The 12866-nt window shown below is 41.2% G+C and overlaps 1 protein-coding gene across 1 annotated transcript in view; it reads left to right on the top strand.

The window, feature by feature from the left end:
• Positions 1-12866, top strand: part of LOC118402753 (CUB and sushi domain-containing protein 1-like) — a 439121-nt gene that overhangs the window by 319939 nt on the left and 106316 nt on the right. Inside the window, exons 19-22 of the mRNA XM_035800963.1 lie at positions 993-1109; positions 1338-1553; positions 9508-9696; positions 10732-10901. Coding sequence (XP_035656856.1) covers positions 993-1109; positions 1338-1553; positions 9508-9696; positions 10732-10901 — 692 coding nt within the window. The remainder of the gene's footprint in view (positions 1-992; positions 1110-1337; positions 1554-9507; positions 9697-10731; positions 10902-12866) is intronic.

The raw sequence follows: 12866 nt of genomic DNA, 5'->3' as shown, positions 1-12866 counted from the left end.
GCACAACTGAGCAAGAGGACAAGTACATTACAGTGTCGAGTTTGAGAAATAGACGCCTCACAAGTCCTCAAATGGCATCTATATAAAATGGCATCTACATTAAATAGTACCCCAAAACACCAGTCTCAATGTCAACAGTGAAGAGGCGACTCCGGGATGCTGGCCTTCTAGGCAGAGTTGCAAATAAACAGCCATATCTCAGACTTGCCAATAAAAAGAAAAGATTAAGACGGGTTAAAAGAACACAGTACTGGACAGAGGAACTCTGCCTAGAAGGCCAGCATCCCGGAGTCGCCTCTTCACTGTTGACGTTGAGACTGGTGTTATGCTTTTCTTTCAAAAACAAAGAAATTTGTACGTGAAAACGCCGCATTTCTACATTTTGTGAAAGCGTTAAAAAGTTATCCCCAATGACATCATAAAAGGTTTAAACATTTTAAAAACAGTGATTTTCAAACATGAGATTTGCGGTGATATGGGGTGCAAGAAAATACCCTCCCTCTGGCTAGAAACACGTTGCACGGCCTCCCGGGTGGCGCAGTGGTTAAGGGCACTGTACTGCAGTGCCAGCTGTGCCACCAGAGACTCTGGGTTCGCGCCCAGGCACTGTTGTGACCGGGAGGTCTGTGGGGCAATGCACAATTGGCCTCGTGTTCTCTGGGTTAGGGAGGGCTTGGCCGGTAGGGATATCCTTGTCTCATTGCGCACCAGCGACTCCTGTGGTGTGCCGGGGGCAGTGCGCGCTAACCAATGTTGCCAGGTGCACAGTGTTTCCTCTGACACATAGGACCTTTTAATATATTTTTAACCACAGATCATAGAAATGCCCTACATATGTAGACACTGGTTTGGTGCTGGAGATAATGAATATGAAATTGAAAAGTAGCGGAGTTGCCCTTTAATAATGGAAATGTTCAGTCCTCAAAGTTCTCAAAATATGTGAGTTTAAAAAACGATGCCTCATTCATGATGTTTCATTTTGTTTCCCTTAGCGTTGTGTGGTGGTTATATCTTTGGTAAAAAAGGAACCATACTCTCCCCTGGGTTTCCTGATTTCTACCCAAACTCATTGAACTGCACATGGACAATAGAGGTGTCTCATGGCAAAGGTAAGCCTCACGAATAGCTGTCTAATGTAAGTACCAACCAATAATTTGTTGCAGCAACTGAGTGAGTAAAATCCGCTGTGACTGGCCCTACAGCACCCCATTTGAATGATGAGTCTCTATATTCTCATTAACATTAAGCCCCAGCCCTCCCTTAGGGCTGGTGTGACGTGGAGACAGGGTTTTTGATGTGTGACTTAGGGAGGCCTAATCTTATCTGAAACTCTCCAGGAGTGCAGCTGCTCTTCCATACGTTCCACCTGGAGGACTCCCATGATTACCTCCTCATCACAGAGGACGGCAGCTTCACGGAACCCGTGGCCCGGCTCACTGGCTCCGTCCTGCCCCCCTCCATCAAGGCCGGCTTGTTTGGAAACTTTAGCGCCCAGCTCCGCTTTGTCTCCGACTTCTCCATGTCCTATGAAGGTTTCAACATGTCCTTCTCAGGTGGGTGTCACATATTGTGTATAAAGGGTAATCAGTTGTTGCGGATACATTTTAAGAGTTCCTTTCATGTAGATTCAAAGATATGAGGTCACTGCAGTGATTAACATTGGTGTAAAGTACTACTTGAGTTGTTTATTTAGGGTAACTGTACTTTACTTTATTATTCATATTTTTGACTACTTTTACTTCACTGCATTCCTTAAGAAAATATTGTACTTTTTACTCCATACATTTTCCCCGACACCCAAAAGTACTTGTACCATTTGGAATGCTTAGCAGGACAGGACAATGGTCCAATTCATGCACTTATCAACAGAACATCCCTGGTCATCCCTTCAGCCTCTGATCTGGCGGACTCACTAAACACAGATGCTTCATTTGTAAATGATGTTGGAATGTTGGTGCTGTCTGGTTTGCTTAATAATATAAAGAATTTGAAATTATTTATACTTTTACTTTTGATACTTAAGTATATTTTAAACCAAATACTTTTAGACATTGACTCAAGTAGAATTTTACTGGGTGACTTTCAGTATTGTCATTTTCTATTAAGTTATCTTTACATTTACTCAAGTATGACAATTGGGTACATTTTCCACCACTGGTGATTAGAACACTGTTTTTGATGAAAAATGGATTGAGAACCCAGCCGACTATTAAGTCAATGTGAAACAGTAACAGTTGAGACGTCATTAGATCAAATACTGAAATAGTTGGTATTTATTTATAGTGCAGGTGATGGAGAAGACTACTCCAGAGTTGTATCTACAAAGATACATACTTCAAACATGACAAAAATACTTAAAGGCTGTGTTTTGTTTCATATGTGTACAACAGCTGATGAAATGAACACTGTAAAAGTGTAATAAAAATGTGATCACTGTTATTTTTGATAGTTGCTGGTTGGAAACACAATCTACACATGACCTTCTAAACAGCAGGTTTTGCATGGGTGGAGTTTTGGCTTGCCTGGTGACATCATCGGGTGGTATAAGTGAATCGACCAATAACAATACGATTTCCGAACCTCTTTGCCAATAACAGATCGTTTTCTGGTTACAGTGCATTCGGAAAGTATTCAGATGCCTTGACTTTTTCCACATTTTGTTATATTGCAGCCTTAATCTAAAATCGATTCAATTGTTTTTCCACCCTCATCAATCTACACGTAAAACCCCATAATGACAAAGCAAAAACAGTTGTTTTTAAATTTTGGCAAATGTATTAGGAAAACTCCCCAAAAATATTACATTTACATAAGTATTCAGACTCAGTACTTTGTTGAAGTACCTTTGGCAGCGATTACAGCCTCGAGTGTTCTTGGGTATGACGCTACAAGCTTGGCACACCTGTATTTGGGGAGTTTCTCCCATTCTTCTCTGCAGATCCTTTCAAGCTCTGTCAAGTTGGATAGGGAGCGTTGCTGCACAGCTATTTTGAGGTCTCTCCAGAGATTTCAATCAGGTTCAAGTCTGGGTTCTGGCTGGGCCACTCATGCACATTCAGAGACTTGTCCCGAAGTCACTCCTGCGTCCTGAGGTCCTAAGCACTCTGGAGCAGATTTTAATCAAGGATCTCTCTGTTCTTTGCTCCGTTCATCTTTTCCTCAATCCAAACTAGTCTCCCTGTCCTCGCTGCCGAAAAACATCCCCCAGCATGATGCTGCCACCGCCATGCTTCACTGTAGGGATGTTGCAAGGTTTCCTCCAGACGTGACGCTTGGCATTCAGTCCAAAGAGAAACAAGATTCTCTGGTCTGAGAGTCATGAGCCTTTTACTGAGGAGTCACTTTGGTCTGGCCACACTACCATAGAGGCCTGATTAGTAGAGTGCTGCAGAGATGGTTGTCCTTCTGGAAGGTTCTCCCATCTCCACAGAGGAACTCTGGAGCTCTGTCAGAATGACCATCGGGTTCTTGGTCACCTCCCTGACCAAGGCCCTTCTTCCCTGATTGCTCAGTTTGGCAGGGTGGCCAGGTCTAGGTAGAGCCTTGGTGGTTCCAAACGTCTTCCATTTAAGAATGATAGAGGCCACTGCATTCTTGGGGTCCTTCAATGCTGCAGACATTTTTTGGTACCCTTCCCCAGATCTGTGCCTCGACACAATCGTGTCTCAGAGCTCTACAGACAATTCCTTCAACCTCATGGCTTAGTTTTTGCTCTGACATGCACTGTCAACTGTGGGACCTTATATAGACAGGGCTGTGCCTTTCCAAATCATGTCCTGTCAATTCAATTTACTGCAGGTGACTCCAATCAAGTTGTAGAAACATCTCAAGGACAATCAATGGAAACAGGATGCATCTGAACTCAATTTCGAGTCTCATAGCAAAGGGTCAGAATACTTTAATATACATTTTCAATGTAAATGTAAATACCTATTTTCACTTTGTCATTATGCGGTATTGTGTGTAGAATGATGAGGAAATAAATTAATTTAATACATTTTAGAATAAGGCTGTAATATAACAAAATGTGGAAAAAGGGAAAGGGTCTGAATATCTTCTGAATGCACTGTATTGTAAATATCCCTCCCATTTGTCTCCATTCAAGGATTGATCCACTCTGTGTTTAATGTATTGCTTTTGCGCCCTTCCCCTCCCCTCTCAGACAACTCCTAGACAGTCCTCGCAAATGTCTTGAGAAAATGTGTCGTTTTTTGGAAAATTACTATTTTTGTTTATTTTTTCTATCACAGTAAGTTACCGTAACTGTTTCCCAGAAACTATTTGATATTGAGATAAAAATGGCTGCATTGGGCCTTCAAACTTGGTTGCAAAATAATAAACTTGCTCTGCCAATAATATAATAACCCGACTCGAGTTCAAAGACAAAAGCACTTCAAACACAGGGCAAAATGCCCATAAACATCTGAGTATGGCAGAGCTATAGTAACAGCATGTTACATAGACAAACAGCCCTGCATGAGGATTGGGGAATCCTAAATAATAACCCCATTACCAGGGATAAATCATTTATACCTTTACATAGGTAAATTCCCACGGAACAATGATAACACACTTTAAAGTTATTGCAATTACCCAATGAACATTCCAGTGGTCAACACGTTTATGAAAAAAACAAAAAAATTATTAGCATAAACATTAACGTTTCCAATAAACAATGACAACACCTCAGAGAACCGGGAGAAACTTAATAATGAGAGACGTGCCTAACGCCTCGATCACACCGACCGTGTGGGGTTACGCAGCATCATCATCTGGGTACTGTTTGTGTGTAACAACAGTTCAACATTCACCTTCTGCTACCATTTCTGTCAAGTCGTCCACGCATACAGTTTGACGCATACGTTCGATAAATCCAACATATGCATCACACATAACGTACTACAACTACCTCTGCAAGGCTGCAAGGCAAATGCAGTGTTATATTGGGAATTAATGTACTTCTGCTGTACCAAAATGCAATGATGATGTCGGTGTGATCGAAGCGTAAAGCTGTGGTCTTCACCGGTGAGCTCAAGTAGGAGCCAGTTCACGTTGGTGGTGAGTAGAGAACAGGACAGGTTGGCTTTACCAAACAGAGGTAATACTAACATTTCAAAATAAATAATAATAATAATGACTAATTATGGGAAACCGGGGCTTTCTGAAGGCTCCATAGTTTCCCCAAATTTAGCTGAAAAACAGTTCATTTCTTGGAGCTTCATTATTTGTTCGCAATACACATTAGTGACATCTGCTGGTCAGCAATAAATATCAGTGTGTGAACATCAGATAGATATTTATTTCTCCAGATTTCAGAGATTCCAAGTTCCGTCTTGCATGTGAACTCGGCAGAAGTTAAGAACTGCTTAGGCTCAATCACAATGACAGTGTTTTGCATTTTGGTACACAAGAAGTACATTCTTTTCCAATGAAACGCTGCGTTTGCCTTGCACGATTGCGTTGCTGAGCGTTCTGATGCTTGCGCACCATTTTGTGTAAAAACACTAGATGAGATCGAGGCGCAAGCAATTTCGATACATGCTTTGATGCTCCGGAATCAAACGTAACATAACTTATGATAACCAGACCATTTTACCGACCAGAGTTTGATTACAAAACACACAAAGGATAGCATGGTTAGCAAGCAATGTTCATACAAGCTGAGCATTCTCAGTTTTGGATAAAAACGTTATTCAATGTGACTAAATTGCACCGCGTAATCCACTATTTTCCAATCAAGTATGAAGTTAGTGACTTCAAACATGCTCAATACTTTTAAGAACTATCAATTGTATCATGCTTACTTTGTACCTGTGCTTCTCTTGATTGTAGTCAGTGGGAGTTGGCATCCATAGTTTTTTATTTAAAAAAAAATAGCCTTTACGCATCCCCTGACAAAACGACTAAATATTCCGTGCAATGACGGGTTGCTCCTTATGTTATCTGCTCCCTTGGCGGAGGTCGCTTAAAATGTGATTTTAATCCCAAAATATGGATCGCAGCACCTAAAGAAAATAATGCCTTAACACGGGACAAACATAGGTAGGCTACAAGACATTCATTTAAGACTCTTATGACTCAATGTAGTTGAAGGTATACTCCACCAAAACTCATCACCACTCAACTCCATTGTAATAGTGGAGTTGAGACTTCTCAGCTATGCTCGTACCAAACAATTAGTCTGTTTGTGTTGGGAGAGGCCCAACAGGTGTTGATAACTCCAAGGCATATCATCACACATTGTTATTTTCTAAAAACCTCTTAAGGATCCGGACCCTTTTTTACATTTTCGCCTAAAATAACATACCCAAACCTAGCTGCCTGTACTGTAGCCCAGGATCTGAAGCAAGGATATATGCATATTCTTGATACCATTTGAAAGGAAACACTTTGAAGTTTGTGTAAATGTGAAATGAATGTAGGAGAATATAACACATTAGATCTGGTAAAAAATAATACAAAGAAAAAAAGGTTCAGGTCTGCCCAAATGTGCCTCATTGGTTTATTGATACGTTTTCAAGTTCATAACTGTGCACTTTCCTTAAACAATAGCATGGTATTCTTTCACTGTGATAGCTATTTTAAATTGGGCAATGCAGTTAGATTGACAAGAATGTAAGCTTTCTGCCAATATCAGAAATGTCCTGAGAAATGTTCTTGTTACTTACTGTACAACCTCATGCTAATCGCATTAGACTACGATATCTCAACTGTCCCGCCAGGAGGACCGATCCTGTAGAGCAGGTATTCCCAAACTGGGAATATGTCAAATAAAAATGTGATTCACTATACATTTGGGTGAGGTTTTTTACTCGCCTGAGTAGCCTCGTTTCACTGACAAAAATAAAAATAAACCATCTAGTGTTCATCGAAATAACGACACAATGTCAAATACAGCTAGCGTAATCAAATAATTAACATCTAATCACATTAACCGTTACTCTCTCGCAGGATTCCCACTAACGGTCCGTATGTAGCCAAACGTAGCTGCTGCTCATTCTGTTTGCTTGAAAATGGATAAATGGTAAAAAATAAAAAATAAAGGTAAGGCCTGCGTCCATAGAGACACATACCAGCTCTACTGGTAGTACTGCTACTACCAGCAGTACTGCTACTACCAGCAGTACTGCTACTACCAGCAGTACTGCTACTACCAGCAGTACTACACCTGCACCTGTCGACGACACAAGTTCTTTTGCTTCCACGAGCACATCCAATGCTAGCATCAGTAATTCTACATTTGTTGTTAGCCCAGCTAGCATGGACACTAACAGTTGTGAATCTTATGCAGCCAAGAGCTACTGCCCCCTTACCTGGTATAGCACTGAAAAACAGACCTGGATGTTGGACCATCAAAGAGGCTCAAATATGATGAGAACTACATTGATTTGGGGTTCACTTATATTGGGAGTAGTGCCTTTCCTCAGCCACAGTTATATGTGCAAAAGTACTATCTCACAATTCGATGTAACCTTCAGTCTTGCGCAGACATTTAGAAATAAAATATGCCAATTTGAAAAACAAGACACTGGCGTTTTTTGAGCGAGAATTAAGACAACTTTTGAGTAGTAAGACATGTATAAAAGCAACAGATACCATTAATAAGAAGGGGCTAGAAGTTTCGTATATGGTGAGTTACCGAGTGGCTAGGACAGGCAAGCCCTATACTATTGTGGAGGACTTCATTCTTCCTGCTGCCTCCAATATGGCTGGGGGAAAGGCCAAAAAAACTACACAGACAATGCCTTCATCAAACAATACTGTTTCACGAAGCATCAGTGACACGGCAGGAGATGTTTTGAAACAATTACTGCTTTGCATACAAGCCGGTGAATTCTATGCGTTACAGCTGGATGAGTCAACAGACGTGGTGGGCACAGCTCCTGCTATATGTCTGTTACGTTTATGGGGGGTCAATTAAAGAAGACATCAAATGAACTTTGGTGGTCAAGATCTGTTGTCATCTCTACTGATGGTGCAAAAGCCATGACAGGGAGACATAGTGGAATGGTAACGCACGTGCAAGCAGTTGCTCCCGATGCCACTTGGGTACACTGCAGCATCCACCAAGAGGCTCTGCTGCCAGGGGAAATGCCTGACAGCTTGAAAGATGTTTTGGACACTACAGTGAAAATGGTTAACTTTGTTAAAGCACGGCCCCTGAACTCTTGTGTATTTTCTGCACTATGCAATGATATGGGCAGCGACCATACAGAAGTGTGCTGGTTATCAAGGGGCAAAGTATTGACACGTTTTTAAAAAATTGAGAGACGAGCTTGAAGTTTTCTTTACTGACCATAATTTTCACTTGTCTGACCGCTTGCATGATGACGAGTTTCTCACACGACTGGCCTATCGGGGGGGAAGTTTTTTCTCGCCTTAATGATCTGAATCTAGGATTACAGGGACTCTCCGCAACTATATTCAATGTGCGGGACAAAATTGAGTCTATGATTAAGAAGTTCTGCTCTTCTCTGTCTGCATTAATAAAGACCATCCTCAATGCCCTGCCTCCAGTCCACTTACCGATATCTGTATAAGAGAGCCTCATCGAAATTGCGACCAGTGGTTCTATGAAAATTGAATTTAATCAGAAGCCACTGCAAGATTTCTGGATTGGGCTGCGCTCAGAGTATCATGCCTTGTCAAATTGCGCTGTTAAGACACTGATGCCCTTTTCAACCACATACCTATGTGAGAGTGGGTTCTCGGCCCTCATTAGCATGAAAACTAAATACAGGCACATACTGTGGGTGGAAAATTATTTAAGACTGAGACTCTCTCCAATACAACCCAACATTGCAGAGTTATGTGCATCCTTTCAAGCACACCCTTCTCATTAACCTGTGATGAGTTATTCACAATTTTTGATGAACAAATATAATTTTATATGTAAGATGGCTAAATAAAGAGCAAAATTATTGATTGTTATTATATTATTATTTGTGACCTGGTCCTATAAGAGTTCTTTCTCACTTCCCACGAGCCGGGTTGTGACAAGAATTCACACCTATTTTTATGTTTAATAAATGTATCGTATAGTGTGTGTGTGGCAGGCTTACAATGATGGCAAAATCAACATTTGAGAGTGTGCTGACCCTGGTGCTAGAGGGGATATGCGGCTGGAGGTTGAAAGTTTGAAGGGGTACGGGACTATAAAAAGTTTGGGAACCACTGCTGTAGAGGTTACAAGGCACACACATAATGAGCCATATATAATTTTAAAAAATGTATTTCAACATTTAAAAAAAACTAAATGATACTACAATCAAATGATTGTAAATCTGTATTTTAGTACTAATGTGGATTTTATTTATAGCTTTTTTATTTTTGCAAAAATAAGTCTGTTTTGGTACATTTGTTTTCCAGATAACATTATTTAAATGAAGTTGACATTTTGATGTGATTGTTTTTTTTTTCAAATAGTTTGTTTTTTGGGTCAAAATGACCCCAGTTAAATTATGTTAGCAGTTTGAGGGTTAGGAAACATGTTGGTGTATTCCACAGAGTACAGCCTAGAGCCTTGTGAAGATCCAGGAGTGCCAGCCTACAGTCGGCGAGTTGGGTTCCAGTTCGGAGTGGGGGACTCGCTCATTTTTTCCTGCTTCCCGGGTTATCGTTTGGAGGGGGACCACAAGATCACTTGCCTGGGGGGAGGCCGGAGGGTCTGGAGTGGAGCCCTGCCAAGGTGTGTGGGTAGGTGGACACATGCTTTCATTTCATTTGGACAAACTGAGAATACTTGTACTTTGAAATAACTTGTACTGTACTTTGCCAACGGCAGGAGAATGAGCTATACTGAGCATACAGTATAATGCAAGTCCATGAGCTAGTTTCTAATGATTGATTTCCCTACATTTCTGAATATTGTCAAATGGTTAACTTACAATCTCAAAAATATTACCCAACTGCTTCCAGTTAAGCATACTTCTATAAGCAGAGCATGAAACCAGGGCAGAGTTAGAAACCACAAATGATCTGGCTGTCATTTTGTCATCCCCTACAAAGAGCCATGTGTTTTCTCAAAAAGTTCAGTAGAGAGAATTAGGCAATAACCCCACGAGAACCGAACTAGAGTTTAAGCTCACATGGCTCAAGGTCTACAGGCAGAATTTGCTTTTATACCTGAGGTACAACATCAGAATATTAACTACAAGGACATCCAGTCCCAGCACAGCCCCGAGCCTTGGTGACCAACACACACTTAATGCAGAGAGCTGTTCATTAATTCATATTCCCCTCAAGTTTCTGTTGTGGAGATTCATCAAAATTCCAGCAGGGGAAACATCTGATTGGCCCATCAGTGGATAACAGGTCGCAGCTGCTGAAGTATTCTGGGTTCAACCTGCTGAACATTTGTGGTGAACTCTCCTCTTAGGGTTAAACGGCTCCTTTAATGCCCCTATTCAGATTCATAACAGACAGATATGACTTTTCTCACAGGTCTTTACTCTCTCTCTCTCTCTCTCTCTCTCTCTCTCTCTCTCTCTCTCTCTCTCTCTCTCTCTCTCTCTCTCTCTCTCTCTCTCTCTCTCTCTCTCTCTCTCTCTCTCTCGTTGTTTGGAATGAGCAGTGTCTAGTGTGTAGGGAAATATGACAGTTCTCTAAAGATAATCAAGACAATTTTTCTGACTTTAAACCCAGATTGCCATGACATGTCTTAATATCATATTCTCTCTCTCTCTTGCTTATTTTCTCTCGCTCTCACTTTCTCTCGCTCGCTCTGCCTAGCTGAATGTGGAACCACTACCGTTGGGAGCGAGGGGGTTCTGCTATCACCCAATTACCCATCCAATTATGACAATAACCATGAGTGCATTTACCGCATTGAGACGGAGGCAGGGAAGGGCATCCGTGTCACGGCCACTAACTTCCTGCTCCATGAGGGGGATTACCTGAAGGTGAGTCTCACATCACTCATACACAACACTGGATATTTACTCCGCAGATGTTACATATCAATACATCCCAATGCATAGTCTTCTCACTGCAAGGTGTTCAAATAGTTAATAAAGGACTCAATGTGAGACTTTTTCACTGCAGCATCAAGTTTTTGAATGCAGTTATGGTCCAATGTAACCCGTAAGAGACCAGAGGTAGTGACTCAGTCAAATCATGAATTATTAATGCCTTCATTAAAATTACATGATGCCAGAGCTTGAGGCATAGAGAGGCCAATGAGAAAATGTGTATCAAATCTTACAGTAGTGCATAACAACATAATAACTGGTTATAAAGTGGCGGGATTGTCCTTTAAAATTCTGTTCAATCTCTTTAAACAGAAAATCTAATCAAACTTTATTGGTCACATGCGCTGAATACAACTGGTGTAGACTTTACAGTGAAATGCTTACTTACGAGCCCATTCTCAGCAATGCAGAGTTTTAAAAAATGTTGAAAAATATTTTCTCAATAAAAAGGAAATAGTAACACAATAAAATAACAATAAAGAGACGATATACAAGGAGTACCAATACCGAGTCAATGTGCAGGGGTACAAGGTAGTTGAGGTAATTGAGGTAATACAGTACATGTGGGTAGTGGTAAAAGTGACCCCTAGGAAATCAGGATATGTGTGTGTGTGTGTGTGTGTGTGTGTGTGTGTGTGTGTGTGTGTGTGTGTGTGTGTGTGTGTGTGTGTGTGTGTGTGTGTGTGTGTGTGTGTGTGTGTGTGTGTGTGTGTGTGTGTGTGTGTGTGTGTGTGTGTGTGTGTGTGTGAGCGTATGTATTGTGTGTGTGTGTTGGAGTGTCAGTGTACAGTAGTGTGTGTGAGTGTGTGGGCAGAGTCTTGTGAGTGTGCATAGAGCAGGTGCAGGAGAGTCAGTGCAAAACAATTAAGATAAATAAAGAAATAATAAAGGGTATTAATGTAAATAGTCCGGGTAGCCATTTTGTTAACTGTTCAGCAACCTTATGGTCCCAGACTTGGCGCTTAGGAACCCCTTGCCGTACGGTAGCAGAGAGAACAGTCTATGACTTGAGTGGCTGGAGTCTTTGACAATTTTTAGGGTCCACCTACTCAGGTTCTTTTTTAATTTAGCTATTTTCTACATTGTAGAATAATAGGGAAGACATCAAAACTATGAAAGAACACATAGGGAATCATGTAGTAACCAAAAAAGTGTTAAACAAATCTAAATATATTTGAGATTTGAGATTCTTCAAATAGCCACCCTTTGCCTTGATGACAGCTTTGCACACTCTTGCCATTCTCTCTACCAGCTTCACCTGCAATGCTTTTCCAACAGTCTTGAAGGAATTCCCACATATGCTGAGCATTTGTTGGCTGCTTTTCCTTCACTCATCCCAAACCCTCTCAATTTGGTTAAGTTCGGGCGATTGCGGAGGCCAGGTCATCTGATGCAGCACTCCATCACTCTCCTTCTTGGTAAAATAGTCCTTACACAGCCTGGAGATGTGTTGGGTCATTGTCCTGTTGAAAAACAAATGATAGTCCCACTAAGCCCAAACCAGATGAGATGGCGTATTGCTGCAGAATGCTGTGGTAGCCATGCTGGTTAAGTGTGCCTTGAATTCTAAATAAATTACAGACAGTGTTACCAGCAAAGCACTCCCACAACATAACTTCTCTGGGATAGTGTCCCACCTCGCCAACAGCCACTGAAATTGCAGGGCGCCAAATTCAAACAACAGAAATCTTATAATTAAAATTCCTCAAACATACAAGTATTATACACCATTTTAAAGATCAACTTCTTGTTAACCCTGCCACAGTGTCTGATTTCAAAAAGGCTTTACGGCGAAAGCACACCTTGCGATTATGTTAGGTCAGCACCTAGCCACAGAAAACCATACAGCCATTTTCCAAAGAAGGTGTCACAAAAGACAGAAATAGCGTTAAAGTG

Source organism: Oncorhynchus keta, chromosome 24, assembly GCF_023373465.1.
Source record: "Oncorhynchus keta strain PuntledgeMale-10-30-2019 chromosome 24, Oket_V2, whole genome shotgun sequence".
Lineage (NCBI taxonomy): Eukaryota > Metazoa > Chordata > Actinopteri > Salmoniformes > Salmonidae > Oncorhynchus > Oncorhynchus keta.
Note: the sequence above shows the minus strand (reverse complement) of the source record. Positions and strands in the feature narration are given on the sequence as shown.